Below are 19,817 nucleotides of genomic sequence, written 5' to 3' on the forward strand. Positions count from 1 at the left end.
GGAGGAACCTTGGGGTTCTGGAGGAGATAAAAACAGGAGAACTAGACAGAAGAAATATATAAATGATTCATTGACTACTGACAGCTAGACTTTAGAGTAAATATTTTGAATAGGTCATATGCTATTAAAAGGGGTACTCCACTGGCCAGCATTCAAAACATTTAGTTCCGAATGCTGTGTGCATGCTGCGGGGGTCAGCCAAGCCCCCTCCTGATGTCAGGCCACGCCCCATCAATGCAAGTCTATGGGAGGGGTGTGGCACCACCCACAGACTTGCATTGAGGGGGCATGGCCTGATGTGAGGAGGGGGCATGGCCGAACCCCACAGCACGAGGAAACACAGCTTTCAGAACTAAATGTTCTGATCACTGGCCAGTGGAGTACCCCTTTAAACTTTTTTGACACCCAGACAAAGAGTCCATATTCCCTTCCTCTAAACCAGTGATGTTCAACCTGTGACTCTCTAGCTGATGCAAAACTACAACAGGCTGTCAGGGCATGTAGGCAACAGCGACGTGCAGTGCCGCAGCCAGCATGTCCAGCTACAGTCGCATTCACCATCCCGGCAGTTACTTACCTCTCCGCGTTCCTGTATCTTCTGTTTCCCCTGACTGCCGGCGTGAGCGTACCCATTTTCTAGGGCAGGCACGCGCAGGCTCTCTGAAATTTAAGGGGCAAGCACATCATTAATTGGTTCTTGCTGTGTGCTGACCCTATAAGTGTCTGCACTTCCCCTTGACCCCAGCTGGATCTTTGTGCTCTTTTGCCATTGAGAAAGCATTCCATGTCATGTTCTGTCTACCGTCTACCAGTGCCTTTTGCTACGTTTCCTGACCACCGAACCTTGCCGCCAGCCCTGACCTACCTGTCCAGTCCCCGACTCTAAGTTGCCTTATGAATCTATACTCGCCTCATCTCGGCCGCCACTGTTGGCAAGTCGCGCCAGGGGTAGCGACCTGGGAGTCTGCCTGCCGCAGCAAGTCCATCCCGCTCTGTGGTGGGCTCTGGTGAAAACCAGCGGCTCCTTAGAATTCTCTCTCTGGTGTGGCTTCCACCATCGTCCACAGTAGTACGGCGGATCCACTACTCCAGGTATTACAAAGTGCAGTGTTTTGTTAACCAAGATGGAAAGGTTTAGTCTTTGTTTGTCCCGGCCCCACCCTTATGTTTGGTAACAATGCAGTTTCTCTGAAGAGGAAAGTTCTAATGTAGGTTCCCACTACCTAATAGCATCTGGGTTGAGACCAACCATGGATGGCCTCCTCTATATAGACCCCACATCAGCCACATATCCCTTTTCCTTTCCTTTTGACCAAATTCAACTTGGCACAATCTTGTTTCCCAAATTTAATCTGACCAGTGTAAACCCAGCAAAATTCAGTGTTTTACCCTGTAAGAATACCTTCCTAAATGGTGGCCAGATTTTGTGGTTAGCTGGCAATATATTAGAGAAGATACTGTGGTCAGTATTACATCATTGAAAAGTTTAATTTTGGCCACGAGAAAGAACAGAAACTGCCAACCAGATGTTTTATAAACATTGTTTAACTACTCTGCCACACTGTCTAAGCCAGGGGGACTCAACAGCAGATAGTGGTCCAAATATGAACGACAGTCTACTAGTTGACCTATTATCAATATCTCCTCCAATGCATCTTCCAGAACTACTGTTGAAACCTGAGACTCAAGGCCCTGAAGCTGCTTTGGGGTCTAGATAAATTTTAGGGGTTTGTTTAGTTGTTTATTTTTTATTTGTGTTGTCGGTGGTCTGAATTGATTTTAGGGGTCTTGTCTGGAGTCTGAATACTTGATCTGAGGTCTGATTCATTTCAGGAGAGATCTGGTCGGAAATCTGAATAGCTGTAGAAATCGTCTGGAGCCTGAGGCCTGAATTCATTTTGGGTGTCTGGTCTGGGGTTTGATCAATTTTTAGGGCATTTGGTCTGGAGTTTAAATTCAATTTAGGTTCTTGTCTAGAGTTTGATTCATTCATGGTCTGATGTATGAATTGATTTAAGGTTTGAATTAATACTCATTTTTAACCCATTGTAGATCCATAGAATTTGGATGGATAGAAGTTAAAGGGGTACTCCATCCCTAGACATCTTATCCGCTATCCAAAGGATAGGGGATAAGATGTCTGATCGCGGGGGTCCCGCCGCTGGGGACCCCCACAATATAGCATGCGGTACCCACCTGTTTCTGCGCTGGAGGGTCTGGGTCCCGACCATGGAAACAGAAGTTTGTGATGTCACGACTCCGCCCCGTGTGACATCACGCCCCGTCCCATAGATTTGCATTGAGGGGACGGGGCATGACATCACACGGGGGCGGAGTCGTGACTTCACGAACTTCCGTTCCCGTGGTTGGGACCCAGACCCTCCAGCGCTTCCGGACCAGAAACAGATGGGTGCCGCATGCTATATTGCGGGGGTCCCCAGCGGCGGGACCCCCACGATCAGACATCTTATCCCCTATCCTTTGGATAGGGGATAAGGTGTCTAGGGGCGGAGTACCCCTTTAAGCTTACATATCCCAAAACTGAATTGCTGTCTATATGCAGTTCCATAATACTAACCTTCTGTGTAGTGGAGCTATCAGAGTCACATCGAGGGATCCCCTATAATATGACAATTCTTCTTGTAGAAACGTTCCGGTGATCTCGGTCATCATCAGTCCCAGCAATGTTCTGTGCACTTCCTTGACACTTATATTTATATACACAGTAACACAACTATAATGTCCCTGGCGGTTGACATCTTTCTAAGACAAATAAATATCCAATTAGTCGTGTTTGTTGTCCTGGAGATTATTTGAGTCTTAATAAGGTCCCAGTTGTCTTCTGCCACTTTAAGCCAGAAGTGATAACAAGTTCAAATAACACCATGACAGTTCCATTATATCCTTTTATGTGGTTATTGGTGATGACCCATTGAAATATGGAAGAATAGATGCAAGAAACTGAATGCTCTCCCTGCAGGCTGACTGGTAGATGGTGGAAGGTCATCCTTTCAAAGCTACCCATACACCATAGATATGTGTCGGCCAAACCACCACCCTCAGTGGGCCACATAATGTGTATGGGTGCCTACCAACTCGCCCCTGACCTATGTCCATAGTGATGTCACACAGAACAATGATATTATAGTACAGGGATAATGCACATAGTGATGTCACACACAGTACAATGATATTATAGTACAGGGATAATGCCCATAGTGATGTCACACACAGTACAATGATATTATAGTACAGGGATAATGCACATAGTGATGTCACACACAGTACAATGATATTATAGTACAGGGATAATGCACATAGTGATTTCACACACAGTACAATGATATTATAGTACAGGGATAATGCACATAGTGATGTCACACACAGTACAATGATATTATAGTACAGAGATAATGCACATAGTGATGTCACACACAGTACAATGATATTATAGTACAGGGATAATGCACATAGTGATGTCACACACAGTACAATGATATTATAATACAGGGATAATGCACATAGTGATGTCACACACAGTACCATGATATTATAGTACAGGGATAATGCCCATAGTGATGTCACACACAGTACAATGATATCATAGTACAGGGATAATGCCCATAGTGATTTCACACACAGTACAATGATATTATAGAACAGGGATAATGCACATAGTGATGCCACACACAGTACAATTATATTATAGTACAGGGATAATGCCCATAGTGATGTCACACACAGAACAATGATATTATAGAACAGGGATAATGCACATAGTGATGTCACACACAGTACAAAGATATTATAGTACAGAAATTATGCCCATAGTGATGTCACACACAGTACAATGATATTATAGTACAGAGATAATGCACATAGTGATGTCACACACAGTACAATGATATTATAGTACAGGGATAATGCACATAGTGATGTCACACACAGTACAATGACATTATAGTACAGGGATAATGCACATAGTGATGTCACACACAGTACAATGATATTATAGTACAGGGATAATGCACATAGTGATGTCACACACAGTACAATGATATTATAGTACAGGGATAATGCACATAGTGATGTCACACACAGTACAATGATATTATAGAACAGGGATAATGCACATAGTGATGTCACACACAGTACAAAGATATTATAGTACAGAAATTATGCCCATAGTGATGTCACACACAGTACAATGATATTATAGTACAGAGATAATGCACATAGTGATGTCACACACAGTGCAATGATATTATTGTACAGGGATAATGCACATAGTGATGTCACACACAGTACAATGATATTATAGTACAGTGATAATGCCCATAGGGATGTCACACACAGTACAATGATATTATAGTACAGGGATAATGCTCATAGTGATGTCACACACAGTACAATGATATTATAGTACAGGGATAATGCATATAGTGATGTCACACACAGTAAAATGACATTATAGTACAGGGATAATACACATAGTGATGTCACACACAGTACAATGATATTATAGTACAGGGATAATGCACATAGTGATGTCACACACAGTACAATGATATTATAGTACAGGGATAATGCACATAGTGATGTCACACACAGTACAATGATATTATAGTACAGGGATAATGCCCATGGTGATGTCACACACAGTACAATGATATTATAGTACAGGGATAATGCTCATAGTGATGTCACACACAGTACAATGATATTATAGTACAGGGATAATGCACATAGTGATGTCACACACAGTACAATGACATTATAGTACAGGGATAATGCACATAGTGATGTCACACACAGTACAATGATATTATAGTACAGGGATAATGCACATAGTGATGTCACACACAGTACAATGACATTATAGTACAGGTATAATGCACATAGTGATGTCACACACAGTACAATGATATTATAGTACAGGGATAATGCCTATAGTGATGTCACACACAGTACAATGATATTATAGTACAGGGATAATGCACATAGTGATGTCACACACAGTACAATGACATTATAGTACAGGGATAATGCACATAGTGATGTCACACACAGTACAATGATATTATAGTACAGGGATAATGCTCATAGTGATGTCACACACAGAACAATGATATTATAGTACAGGGATAATGCACATAGTGATGTCACACACAGTACAATGACATTATAGTACAGGGATAATGCACATAGTGATGTCACACACAGTACAATGACATTATAGTACAGGGATAATGCACATAGTAATGTCACACACAGTACAATTATATTATAGTACAGGGATAATGCACATAGTGATGTCACACACAGTACAATGATATTATAGTACAGGGATAATGCCCATAGTGATGTCACCCACAGTACAATAATATTATAGTACAGGGATAATGCACATAGTGATGTCACACACAGTACAATGATATTATAGTACAGGGATAATGCACATAGTGATGTCACACACAGTACAATGACATTATAGTACAGGGATAATGCACATAGTGATGTCACACACAGTACAATGATATTATAGTACAGGGATAATGCCCATAGTGATGTCACACACAGTACAATGATATTATAGTACAGGGATAATGCACATAGTGATGTTCAAATGTTGCCACAAACACATTGATGTGTGCTGTGCTCCTGTACACTGATGATGATGCCTAGTGTTGCTCGCGAATATTCGCAATTCGAATATTATTCGCGAATATCGCATATTCGCGAATTCGCGAATTTCGCGAATATAGCGCTATATATTCGTAATTACGAATATTCGTTTTTTTTTTTTTTTTTTTTTTTTTTTTTTCTTCACAGTACACATCACAGTGATCACCCCTCTCTGCTTCCAGCTTGTGTGGTGTACAGAAGGCTGTAATACTACTGTGTGAGACTGCCATCCAAAAATTCGCATATGCGAAAAGTAGCATATGCTAATTTTCGCATATACGAATTTTCGCAAATGTAAATTTTGTATATGCTAATTTTCACATGATAATTTTCGCATACGCGAATGTTCGCATATGCGAAAATAAAACGGAAATATAACGAATATGCGAATATTCGCGAATATATGACGAATATTCGTCCATATATTCGCGAATATTCGCGAATTCGAATATGGCCTATGCCGCTCAACACTAATGATGCCCACAATATTATAGGCATTGCAGCTCATCACAGAATATTCTCTGGGCCGGGTATGAGAGCACTTGGCCTAGGGAAGGTATGTTACACTTTGTAAGTGCACTACGCTATTTAGTAGTTAGCTAGCTGTATAGGCTAAAGAGGACTTAAATGGAGGTGGAAAGGGTTAATGCCTGACCCCCCGGTAATTCAGGGGTTATTGAGTGTTCTCCCCCTCCAGGCAAGAAGGTGTATGCGGGTTGGGAGGGAGTTGGGAGAACTAGTGGTCTGGCTACAACCTGTACTCCAGTTCCTCCAGCATGGCCAACAAGGTAATGTTTCCTGCGCTTCGGGAACATGTGTTGGCTGTGGACGCTTTCTTTCCGGTTCCTAGTTGGGTTGGGGAGCTCTCCTGGATTGCAGCCTCCTGTATAAGATCCTTTGCCCTTAGTTCCAGTACCTGGGGGTGGCTGACACACAGACTCTTTCATTGTAAGCTAAGTGAGTGGCCTTATGTTACTTCATGTTTTTTCATTCAGCAGGTCCTAAAAGGGTGACAGTGGGAACACAATAGAGGGAGTGTAGAAATCCCATCTTTATGTCTTTTACCACGAGTGTTGTTCATCCGATTTACAGCTTTACAATGCCGCTTTTTGCCTTGCTTTTTCCGGAGTCCTTAGGATTGGTGAATTGGTCCCTCCATCCAGGATTGGTGCAGAGAGATTGTCAGGTGATGATGTTTTTTGTGCCAACAGGACAGTGCAGTTACGGGCAGTGCTCTAAGGCTGATCACATAGGACAGGGAGCATGGATCCCCCTGTATGGTGGAGTGTGTGGCCTGTCTGGTTCGGTTGATCACATGTTTTCTTCATTTCCAGGTGGGAGGTCTCTATTTTTTAGCATGGATGGCCAGCCCCTTACGCTAGGATTCCACTGAGGTTTTTGCCTTGCATTTTTTTTAGGCTTAAAAACATCAGGAAAAACTGCCAGGAAAACTGCCATTGATTTTCCCTGCGATTTGGTGTATTTTTTCTGGCGTTTTTTTGTTTGTTTTGTTTTTGCATTTGAGTGGTTATTACATTTTTGGCCACTTTGGCGTTTTTTTCAAAATTAGTTGGGCACCAAAAAAAAAGGATGGAAAAAATTGAATTCAATGAAATGTATATTTTTATAACAAAATTTTTTATAAACAGGGATCAATTTATGTGGGCGGGCAGGGAACTAAAAATGTAACCAACAATAATAAAAATGTAGAAAGGGGCCATTTAAATGTAAAAATAATATATTTTTTACAATTAAGATTTTTTTTAATTTTTATTAGTAATGTATTTTAATATAAAGTGTGTGTATTAAATTTTTTTCTCTATTTTTTACATTTTTCAGGTAGTACTACTACTCCCAGCATGGAACAGACTGTTCCGTGATGGAAGTAGAAGTACCTGTACTAATAGACAGATCATTCCGGGTGTCACTCCTGACACCCAATGCGATCGTCCTATCTATTGCAGAGATACGGAGCTGCTCTATACAGCACTCGCATCTCTGCTCTGTAGTCCGGCCAGTGATGTGAATAGAAATGAATAGAAAATAGTGATTGGCCGGCCGCCCGCCCGACTGGCGTGGAGGAAATTACATTAGTAAAATGTCAAGAGCAGAATTTAAAAAAAATCTTTGAGTTTGAGTCACTTATGCCGAGAGGTCTGAATTCGGATTTGGAACTGTTCGGCTTCTTAGACCACTGAATGGGGGGTATGGTCCCAATCTGACGCTGTTTTACCAGTACTCTGAAAGATCCTTAGACAGTCCCTTGCCTCCTATTTCCTCGATCAAAACATTCAAACTCACCTATGTCTTTATTTTTAAAGGGTACCTTTCATCAAATAAACTTTTGATATATTTTAGATTAATGAATGTTGAATAACTTTCCAATAGCAGGTTAATGAAAAATAGGCTTCTTTCTGTTGTATTTTTCCTGATCAGTCCTGTCAGCAAGCATTTCTGACTCATGCTGGAGTCCTAAACACTCAGAGCTGCCAGCCTGCTTTGTTCACAGCCAAACAGGCTGTGAACAAAGCAGGCTGGCAGCTCTGAGTGTTCTCCTTTGTGAACAAAGCAGACTGGCAGCTCGTAGTGTTTAGGACTCCAGCATGAGTCTGAAATGCTTGCTGCCAGGACTGGTAGGGAGACCCCTAGTGGTCATTTCTTCAAAGTGGAAAATTAAATAGAAAGAAGCATATTTTTTAATAACATGCAATTGTAAAGTTATTCTGCATACATTAATCTATAATATATCAAAAGTTTTTTTTGATGAGAGGTACCCTTTAATTTTTAAATTTATTTATTTTTTTGTATTTTATATATATATTTTTTTATTTTTCATTTATTTATATATTTATTTATTATTATTATTATTATTATTTTATTTTAATTTCCATTTCCATCACCTATTTCTAGTGTATTTTATTTTAATTTGTATTTTTTTAAATTATTTTCATTTATCTTTCTGTTGTCCTTTTTATTTTTATTTTCATTTTTATTACTACTTTTGTTCCTTATTATCCTTTTTCCTTTTTATGTGCATATCCATATGTACATATTCCACTTCACCAATACACTATTCTCACACATATACAACACACATTCTCTTTATATTCACAAGACATAATTCACTTCCCCTATCACATTTCCACATCCATATGAAATCAGTCACTTTAGGTAGATATTTACCCACAATACGGTCTGACATATCAGACAGATTTACATGTCGACCTATATACTTTATTTACACATTCAATTGCAAGCAAGAAATAAATAGATATCACATAGTATTCCGTGTTTTTAGAAGAGCCCCTTGATGTGTCTGATATCCAAGGAACCATTCAATCCATACCCGATGTTTTACCATGAACCTTCATGACTTGATTTTTTTATTTGGCAAAGATGTGCCTTTTAAGGTGTGCCTATATATACCGTGAGAATTATGCCCGCAGAGTTTTTTCTCCTGCTGTGACTAATTAGTACTAGGATAAATGCACCACCTTGTTGTTCTCACCTATGCCTGATGAAGCTGCTTATGCAGTGAAACGCGTTGCATTCTGGGACAAATAACCATCCTTGCTTTTACCCATTCTTGCTGCCTGTGTCCAGCGCCACATTGAGCCGACGTCTCCTTCGAAGCTACTCCTCGCTACCATACCCTGAGAATGACTAGCTTCTATCATATCTTATCTTTGCTGCTGAGGAAAGGATCTATGGCGATCCTGAAACGTGTCCAGCCTCAATATATATAAGACTTTGTTACTATCTAATGAGGTCTGCTGCTGTTGAGAAATGGAATGCTGGACATGAGTTTATACCGTCTACAGTCTAGCATTTCCAGCAGTCCATGTGTTTTGGGAACAAATGTCACAGTGTTGAGCTAAAAGATCTTATCTCTCTCTCTCCTAACGTTTCGCCATTAGATGGCTTTTTCAAAGGCACCTCGCGCCTTTGAAAAAGCCATTTAATGGCAAAACGTTAGGAGAGTGGATAAGATATTTTCCTCACTAGACCCATGACCTATGGGGGACGTCAAGGGTCAGGAAGGAGTTAATTATCCCCTATTATACATTCTTCACGCATGAAGAAAGGATTATTAATATCCAGAAACGCATTTTGTGAATAGAATAAAAGAAATTAAGACTACTACCAGTATCCTTGAACCTTTTCTGCAACAGCGCTTCCGATTTCCTTCTCCTTCACTGTCTCTTACACGCCGGTGGATCCAGCGTGGGAAGCCGCAGCAGTTGTTACATTAAGCCCACATCAGCGTTGTGCCTGGAATATGCACAACCCGACCAGGTGAGTGCGTTCCTCACTCAACCACATAATCCTACTTGGTCTCGAAGATCGCACACAGAAGCGCTCTGTTGTCTTTTGCCCTATTATACATGTCAGTGTTTCCCAACCAGGGTGCCTCCAAATGTTGCAAAACTACAACTCCCAGCATGCCTGGTCTTTTCTGGACCATTGTAAGTGGAAACCAGACTCAATATACAATGAACAGACAGTCCAGATCTGTGATACCTGTCAATGGCCGGAAGAACTGACCAATCAGAATGGGAATTAACTGGTAAAACCCCTGTATTACTAAAGCGTATGCACTGACTGGTGTCTGGTAGTGCCCCCAACAGTACAGGGAGGTATTACATGTTCTGTACTTCTCTTTACCTGCATTACTGAAGTACATGCACTGACTGGTGTCTGGTAGCGCCCCCCACAGTACAGGGAGGTATTACATGTTCTGTACTCTTTACCTGTATTACTGGTGTATGCACTGACTGGTGTCTGGTAGTGCTCCCTATAATACAGGGAGGTATTACATGTTCTGTACACTTTACCTGTATTACTGAAGTGTATGCACTGACTGGTGTCTGGTAGCGTCTCCTACAGTACAGGGAGGTATTACATGTTCTGTACTCTTTACCTGTATTACTGAAGTACATGCACTGACTGGTGTCTGGTAGCGCCCCCTACAGTACAGGGAGGTATTACATGTTCTGTACTCTTTACCTGTATTACTGGTGTATGCACTGACTGGTGTCTGGTAGCGCCCCCTACAATACAGGGAGGTATTACATGTTCTGTACTCTTTACCTGTATTACTGGTGTATGCACTGACTGGTGTCTGGTAGCGCCCCCTACAGTACAGGGAGGTATAACATGTTCTGTACACTTTACCTGTATTACTGAAGTGTATGCACTGACTGGTGTCTGGTAGCGCCCCCTACAGTACAGGGAGGTATTACATGTTCTGTACTCTTTACCTGTATTACTGAAGTGCATGCACTGACTGATGTCTGGTAGCGCCCCCTACAGTACAGGGAGGTATTACATGTTCTGTACTCTTTACCTGTATTACTTAAGTGCATTAACTGACTGGTGTCTGGTAGCGACCCCTACAGTACAGGGAGGCATTACATGTTCTGTACTCTTTACCTGTATTACTTTAGTGCATTCACTGACTGGTGTCTGGTAGCGCCCCCTACAGTACAGGGAGGTATAACATGTTCTGTCCTCTTTACTTGTATTACTGGTGTATGCACTGACTGCTGTCTGGTAGCTCCCCCTACAGTACAGGGAGGTATTACATGTTCTGTACTCTTTACCTGTATTACTGAAGTGCATGCACTGACTGGTGTCTGGTAGCGCCCCCTACAGTACAGGGAGGTATTACATGTTCTGTACTCTTTACCTGTATTACTGGTGTATGCACTGACTGGTGTCTGGTAGTGCTCCCTATAATACAGGGAGGTATTACATGTTCTGTACACTTTACCTGTATTACTGAAGTGTATGCACTGACTGGTGTCTGGTAGCGTCTCCTACAGTACAGGGAGGTATTACATGTTCTGTACTCTTTACCTGTATTACTGAAGTACATGCACTGACTGGTGTCTGGTAGCGCCCCCTACAGTACAGGGAGGTATTACATGTTCTGTACTCTTTACCTGTATTACTGGTGTATGCACTGACTGGTGTCTGGTAGCGCCCCCTACAATACAGGGAGGTATTACATGTTCTGTACTCTTTACCTGTATTACTGGTGTATGCACTGACTGGTGTCTGGTAGCGCCCCCTACAGTACAGGGAGGTATAACATGTTCTGTACACTTTACCTGTATTACTGAAGTGTATGCACTGACTGGTGTCTGGTAGCGCCCCCTACAGTACAGGGAGGTATTACATGTTCTGTACTCTTTACCTGTATTACTGAAGTGCATGCACTGACTGATGTCTGGTAGCGCCCCCTACAGTACAGGGAGGTATTACATGTTCTGTACTCTTTACCTGTATTACTTAAGTGCATTAACTGACTGGTGTCTGGTAGCGACCCCTACAGTACAGGGAGGCATTACATGTTCTGTACTCTTTACCTGTATTACTTTAGTGCATTCACTGACTGGTGTCTGGTAGCGCCCCCTACAGTACAGGGAGGTATAACATGTTCTGTCCTCTTTACTTGTATTACTGGTGTATGCACTGACTGCTGTCTGGTAGCTCCCCCTACAGTACAGGGAGGTATTACATGTTCTGTACTCTTTACCTGTATTACTGGTGTATGCACTGACTGGTGTCTGGTAGTGCTCCCTATAATACAGGGAGGTATTACATGTTCTGTACACTTTACCTGTATTACTGAAGTGTATGCACTGACTGGTGTCTGGTAGCGTCTCCTACAGTACAGGGAGGTATTACATGTTCTGTACTCTTTACCTGTATTACTGAAGTACATGCACTGACTGGTGTCTGGTAGCGCCCCCTACAGTACAGGGAGGTATTACATGTTCTGTACTCTTTACCTGTATTACTGGTGTATGCACTGACTGGTGTCTGGTAGCGCCCCCTACAATACAGGGAGGTATTACATGTTCTGTACTCTTTACCTGTATTACTGGTGTATGCACTGACTGGTGTCTGGTAGCGCCCCCTACAGTACAGGGAGGTATAACATGTTCTGTACACTTTACCTGTATTACTGAAGTGTATGCACTGACTGGTGTCTGGTAGCGCCCCCTACAGTACAGGGAGGTATTACATGTTCTGTACTCTTTACCTGTATTACTTAAGTGCATTAACTGACTGGTGTCTGGTAGCGACCCCTACAGTACAGGGAGGCATTACATGTTCTGTACTCTTTACCTGTATTACTTTAGTGCATTCACTGACTGGTGTCTGGTAGCGCCCCCTACAGTACAGGGAGGTATAACATGTTCTGTCCTCTTTACTTGTATTACTGGTGTATGCACTGACTGCTGTCTGGTAGCTCCCCCTACAGTACAGGGAGGTATTACATGTTCTGTACTCTTTACCTGTATTACTGAAGTGCATGCACTGACTGGTGTCTGGTAGCGCCCCCTACAGTATAGGGAGGTATTACATGTTCTGTACACTTTGGCTCACATTTATCATTGTCTTTAGACAGTTTTTTTGTGTCTAAAAAAGGGGCAAAAAAGGCGCAAGCAGGGTTTTTTGCGCCTTTTTTTGCCCCTTTTTGTTTACACATTTCTGCTGATTTTGAGTTGCAATCCACTGATTTTGGCAATAGACATGATATGGAAGGGATTTATCATTGCGCCTTTTTGTAAAAAGGAGCAAAAAAAGGTGCAAAGCCACTGAAAAGTCTCTAAAACTACACCAGTCCAGACATGGTGTAGCTTTTTGGTGTAGGTGTAGACAGAAATTTCAGAAAATGTGACCTGCACAAAATTTATCAAAGATCTTTTACCATTCAATACATTTGGTGCTCTTACACATTACCAGCACACAAAAAAGGTGTAAAAAAGTGCTTCACTTACACTGCAATGATAAATGTGGGCCCTTACCTGTATTACTGAAGTGTATGCAGTGACTGGTGTCTGGTAGTGCCCCCTACAGTACAGGGAGGTATTACATGTTCTGTACTCTTTACCTGTATTATTGAAGTGTATGCACTGACTGGTGTCTGGTAGAGCCCCCACAGTACAGGGAGGTATTACATGTTCTGTATTCTCTTTACCTGTATTACTGAAGTGTATGCACTGACTGGTGTCTGGTAACGCCCACTACAGTACAGGGAGGTATAACATGTTCTGTACACTTTACCTGTATTATTGAAGTGTATGCACTGACTGGTGTCTGGTAGAGCCCCCCACAGTACAGGGAGGTATTACATGTTCTGTATTCTCTTTACCTGTATTACTGAAGTGTACGCACTGACTGGTGTCTGGTAGCGCCCCCTGCAGTACAGGGAGGTATTACATGTTCTGTACTCTTTACCTGTATTACTGAAGTGTATATACTGACTGGTGTCTGGTAGCGCCCCCTACAGTACAGGGAGGTATTACATGTTCCATACTCTTTACCTGTATTACTGAAGTGTATGCACTGACTGGTGTCTGATAGCGCCCCTTACAGTACAGGGTGGTATTACATGTTCTGTACTCTTTACCTGTATTACTGAAGTGTATGCACTGACTGGTGTCTGGTAGCACCCCCTACAGTACAGGGAGGTATTACATGTTCTGTACTCTTTACCTGTATTACTGAAGTGTATGCACTGACTGGTGTCTGGTAGCGCCCCCTACAGTACAGGGAGGTATTACATGTTCTGTATACTCTTTACCTGTATTACTGAAGTGTATGCAGTGACTGGTGTCTGGTAGCGCCCCCTACAGTGCAGGGAGGTATTACATGTTGTGTACTCTTTACCTGTATTACTGAAGTGTATGCACTGACTGGTGTCTGGTAGCGCCCCCTACAGTACAGAGAGGTATTACATGTTCTGTACTCTTTACCTGTATTATTGAAGTGTATGCACTGACTGGTGCCTGGTAGCGCCCCCTACAGTACAGGGAGGTATTGCATGTTCTGTACTCTTTACCTGTATTATTGAAGTGTATGCACTGACTGGTGTCTGGTAGCACCCCCTACAGTACAGGGAGGTATTACATGTTCTGGACTCTTTACCTGTACCAGGGTTAGCTGCTCCTTTGGACACCAGGTGAGGACGGCTCCATGTTACTTTTTTAGGACATTACGTGTTCTGTACAGGACCCTGAAGAAGCTCCTGTCCTCAACATAGATCAGTGTTTCCCAAGTAAGGTGCCCACAGCTGTTGCAAAACTACAACTCCCGACAATTGTCAGACACTACATACTACAAGAAACTGACAGAAGACCCCACCAAAGAATACACAATGGAATTAAGGAAATTGATTGAATCCTTCCCAAAGGACTCACAAAAAGGATTAGAGACACTTATACCCACCGATCCCAAAACAGGGACATTCTACATGCTCCCAAAAATCCACAAATCTGGAAACCCTGGCAGACCAATAATAACAGGTCTGGACACACTAACTGAACAGATATCTGGTTTGGTAGAAAACGCACTAAAACCCTTTGTTACACGCACCAGCAGCTTCATACAGGACACCACTGACTTTCTTAACAAACTGAGTCAGATTACGAACTTGCCTGCCAACTCCATATTGGTAACAATGGACGTAGAATCTCTGTATAGTAACATCCCACACAGAGATGGAATTGAGGCCTGCTCCCTGTTCCTCTCCTCCCAGACCCACAACCAGAAATACAGCCCTCAGATCAACACCAAACGTATAGAATTCATTCTCACACACAACTACTTCAGCTTTAACAGTGAAATATACCTACAGATGATGGGAACTGCGATGGGGACCAGGATGGCACCACAATATGCCAATCTGTTCATGGCTGACCTTGAAGAGCGATTCCTGAATACCCAAATTCACAAACCCTACAGATACTACAGATACATTGATGGTATTTTCATTGTTTGGACTGAAGGAGAGGATAGACTCAAACAATTTCATGAGGCCTTCAACACATTTAATCCATCCATCAAACTCAAAATGGACTTCTCTACAGAAAGTGTAAACTGTAACTATAAACAAGGACACAATACAGACATCTGTATACAGAGAACCCACAGACCGATCCAGCTATCTACACAATTCAAGTTCCCATCCGTCCCACACCAAGAAAAGCATCATATACAGCCAAGCCACCAGGTACCACCGCATCTGCTCCAACCCTGATGACAGAGACATCTACAAACGCTAGATGAGAAATGTAAACAAAAAGGTTACAAACCAAGGACCATCCATAAGAAAATCCACTCTGCTCTTCAAACACCACGTGAACACCTGCTGCAATACAGAGAGAAACAAACCTCATCACGCATACCACTGGTGACCACATACAATCCCACCCTTGAGGAAATACGCAAAATCATCAAGGACCTGCAGCCAATACTAGCAGAAGATGAGGTGTTAAAGCAAATCTTTCCTGAACCACCCATCTTGGCCTTCAGACAACCACCCAACTAAAACAAAAGCTGGTCAATAGGAAACTACCCACAGAAACATCAGATACAGACAATGGGACCAAACCCTGCGCCAAACCGCGCTGTAAACTCTGTCAACCCATCTGCACAAATTCTGAGGCCTCCCACAACAACAAGGCATACAACATGAAGGGACAATACTCCTGCACCACAGAGAATGTAGTCTACATGATACAATGCACCAAGTGTCCCCTGGGATGTTACATTGGTGACCAGTCAGCCACTCAATAAAAGGATGAACCTCCACAGATCGTCCATCAACAACCATAGAGAAAAGGACTATTGTACCCCAGTTGGACACCATTTCACCGAAACAGGTCCCTCCCTACAGGACCTCAAAATCAAGATCCTGAAAGGAAACTTCAAGAACACCCAGGAAAGAAAGACATTTGAAGCCAAAATGATAGTTTTTTATGACTCCAAGAACAGAGAACTTAATGTGGATTTAAGCTTCTTATCCCATTATCAAAATTTCCTATAACCTTTGCTAAACTGTCTTCCCTCTCCCTGCTCTAACACCATTACACCCCTGCCCCCCTCCCCTGTCTAAATCTTATCTTCAGTCCATGGTTCTGTAGTAAATTGTCCTTTCTCCTCTGTCCAGCGTGTTCTCACCTCTGCTCCCCCCCTCCTCATCCTTATCTGTATCTATCGTCACCATTCTCACCTCTGCTCCCCCCCCCATCCTTATCTGTATCTATCGTCCTATAGCTATACAATTTACGGCCCAACGTAATTTCCATCCTCCACATATGTTGCTTTAACCCCTGGATATTTTGTGAGCTAGAACCTGTGTTTTCTCCTTGTGAGCTCAGAAATGCTTATGACTTGATAAAGGGAGGAATCCCGAAAGCTTCTCTACAAAATCTTGTTAGTCCAATAAAAAAGGTTATTACAAGATACTGCGACTACACATGATTTTGCTTTTTGCATCACTGGACTAGTACGGCTATTCCTAACTACTTTATATATATATATGCTTTATTGTATTGTATAACTTGCTTATACGTCACTATATAGCTTGAAGTAAGCCACAAGGGCCCAGTGGCTTTACCAGACAGCTATATATATATATATATATATATATATATATATATATATATATATATATACATATATAAAATCTATATTTATTTTTAACAGACGAGCTTATTGTGATTTTTTTATAAAAAATTTTTTTTAACCCGATAATGACCATGGACGTCTATAATCGTCCAATGGCCATTACTGGGGTATGACGCGGGCTCCCGACTCGAGCCCGCGTCATACCGGCCGGCCCGCAGCTGATTCCTGTAGCTGGGGGCCGGCGTTAATAGCCGACATGCGCCGATCGCCACGGCCGGCTGTAAACCCTTTAGATCGCCGCTGTCTAAGTTGACAGCAGCGTCTGAAGGTGCCTGTATCCTGTCCCTGGTGGTCCAGTGGGGTGGATCGCCCCCCCGCAGCGTGATCACTGTTTGGGGGGGGGGGGGGTTACCTCTCCAGCTCCAGTGCTCTGAATGATAGAGCCTGGCAGGACCAGGCTTTATCAATCGAGCGCAGAGCCCATAGATCAATATGGTTCTATGGGACCATAATGATCTGTATGAGGAATCTAGTGAATCCTCCTAAAAGTCCACTAAAAGTGTAAAAAAAAAAAGGTTAAAAAAAGGTTACAAACACACATACATTAACCCCTTCCTTATTAAAAGTTTAAATCACCCCCCTTTTCCCAAATTCCATATAAATATATATATACACATAATAAAAATAAACACACGTGGTATCGCCGCACATTTTTGGTCACTTTTTATACCATAAAAAAAAGAATAAAAAGCGATCAGAAAGACCAATGAAAACAAAAATGGTACAGATGAAAACTTAAAAAAATGATAGATCAAGTGTCATTTTTACCGAAAAATATACTGCGTAGAAACGGAAGCCCCCAAAATTTACAAAATTGTGTTTTTTCTTCAATTTTGTCGCACAATGATTTTTTTTCCTGTTTCGCTGTAGATTTTTGGGTAAAATGATTGATGTCATTACAAAGTAGAATTGGTGGCGCAAAAAAAAAGCATCATATGGATTTTTTAGGTGCAAAATTAAAAGGGTTATGATTTTTAAAAGGTGAGGAGGAAAAAATGAAAGTGCAAAAAACAGAAAAACGCTTGGTCCTTAAGGATTTAAATACATTTATTTTTTAATTATTGAGACCCAGTATCCATTTAACTTTAAGCACCGTTACTTTCTATTTGTCTATTTTAGTATTTTTTACACCTAGTGTACAGGTGTTTAGACGGCTAATTGCTCAGTTCAAGGTGGTTTGAAGATAGGTGAGCACTTTCTACTCCTTTTTTCTATTTTTGGAGATTGTTTGACTTGAATGAACTCAACCTAGATGGACTGACATAGAGGGAGAGCAAGCAAGATGGAACGGATGGTGATAGAAGGAAATCCAATGGAAGACACCGGCTAGGGTTATTATAATTAAAATTCGTCTTCTGCTTTCCACCAGTGACCTCTAGTCCTAAACATATGGTTACCATGTAACTATTGGTTATTACCAGACAAAAACATAGATGAAAGTTTATGGAAGTTTGGTCTAAGTTTCAAATCTACTTTTCAGAATGTTGGCAATTATCTTTTTGATCTCCTCAGTTCTTAGGCAGTATATTAGAGGGTTGGCTAAATGTGGCAAATATGAGTACAGAAAGATAAGGAAAACATTGAGATCTGGAGAAAGGACCAGACGGGCATAATTGGCTATATACACAAATATCCGAGGGACATAGAACAGGGACATTACAATCCAATGTGATGTGCATGTGGACAGAGCCTTCCTCCAACTCTTAGAATGGTTTAAAGAGATGATGGAAACGATGATGATGGAATAAGACAATATGATGAAAGTCAAAGGTAGGAAAAGAATAACCATAGCATAAGTCAATATGGCTCCCCGAGTATCATTAACATCATCACAAGCCAAGCGTAAAAGGGTTGAGGTGTTACAAAATAAGTTGAGAATCTTATTAGGACCACAGAAAGGATGCTTTAGAACAAGCAGGTTCATGGGTGTAACCAAAGCAACAAGGAGAGAGAACATCCCGCAGGCGACTACAGTGACTCTGTGGGTGACTATGGACGAGTACCTCAATGGCTTACAAATAGCAACATAGCGATCAAAAGCCATCAACATGATTATATAAGCATCTACTAGAGACAAAAAATGGACAAAATATAACTGGATGATACATGGAAGAAAATATATTCTTCCACCATCAAACCAGTACTTGGCAATAAATTTAGGTAAGGTGACCGTGTCGAAAAGGAGGTTGGAGAAAGCCAGGTTGGCGATCATTATATACAGAGGCTCGTGCAGCTTTTCCTTCATGATGATCAAGACCATTACGGATCCATTCGAGACCAGAGATATGTTATACAAAATTAACATCGTGAAGGAGAAAAGAACGTCAAACTGTGGAGGAATTCCTGGAAATCCAATGAGCTCAAAGTAAAATTCACCAGAACGATTGGCCATGGAGGAACCTTGGGGTTCTGGAGGAGATAAAAACAGGAGAACTAGACAGAAAAAATATATAAATGATTCATTGACTACTGACAGCTAGACTTTAGGGGAAATTTTTTAAATAGGTCATATGCTATTAAAGGGGTGCTCCACTGGCCGGCAATCAAAACATTTAGTTCCGAACGCTGTATGCAGAATTTAGATGGATAGAAGTTAAAGGGGTACTCCTGTGGAAAACTTATTTTTTAAATCAACTGGTGCCAGA

At 41.7% G+C, this 19,817-nt stretch overlaps 1 protein-coding gene across 1 annotated transcript; it reads right to left on the reverse strand.

The window, feature by feature from the left end:
- Positions 1-18,628: 18,628 nt before the first annotated feature.
- On the reverse strand, positions 18,629-19,564 carry LOC130356335 (olfactory receptor 6B1-like). The gene has a single exon (XM_056557690.1). The coding sequence runs from the start codon at positions 19,562-19,564 to the stop codon at positions 18,629-18,631; it is 936 nt and encodes a 311-aa protein (XP_056413665.1).
- Between the last annotated feature and the right edge of the window lie 253 nt (positions 19,565-19,817).

Source organism: Hyla sarda, chromosome 2 (assembly GCF_029499605.1).
Source record: "Hyla sarda isolate aHylSar1 chromosome 2, aHylSar1.hap1, whole genome shotgun sequence".
In the NCBI taxonomy this organism is placed as follows: Eukaryota; Metazoa; Chordata; class Amphibia; order Anura; family Hylidae; genus Hyla; species Hyla sarda.

What these genes read in the sequence shown, in the direction of transcription:
- LOC130356335 (XM_056557690.1), bottom strand. Translation starts at nt 19,564, where the DNA reads ATGGCCAATCGTTCTGGTGAATTTTACTTTGAGCTCATTGGATTTCCA.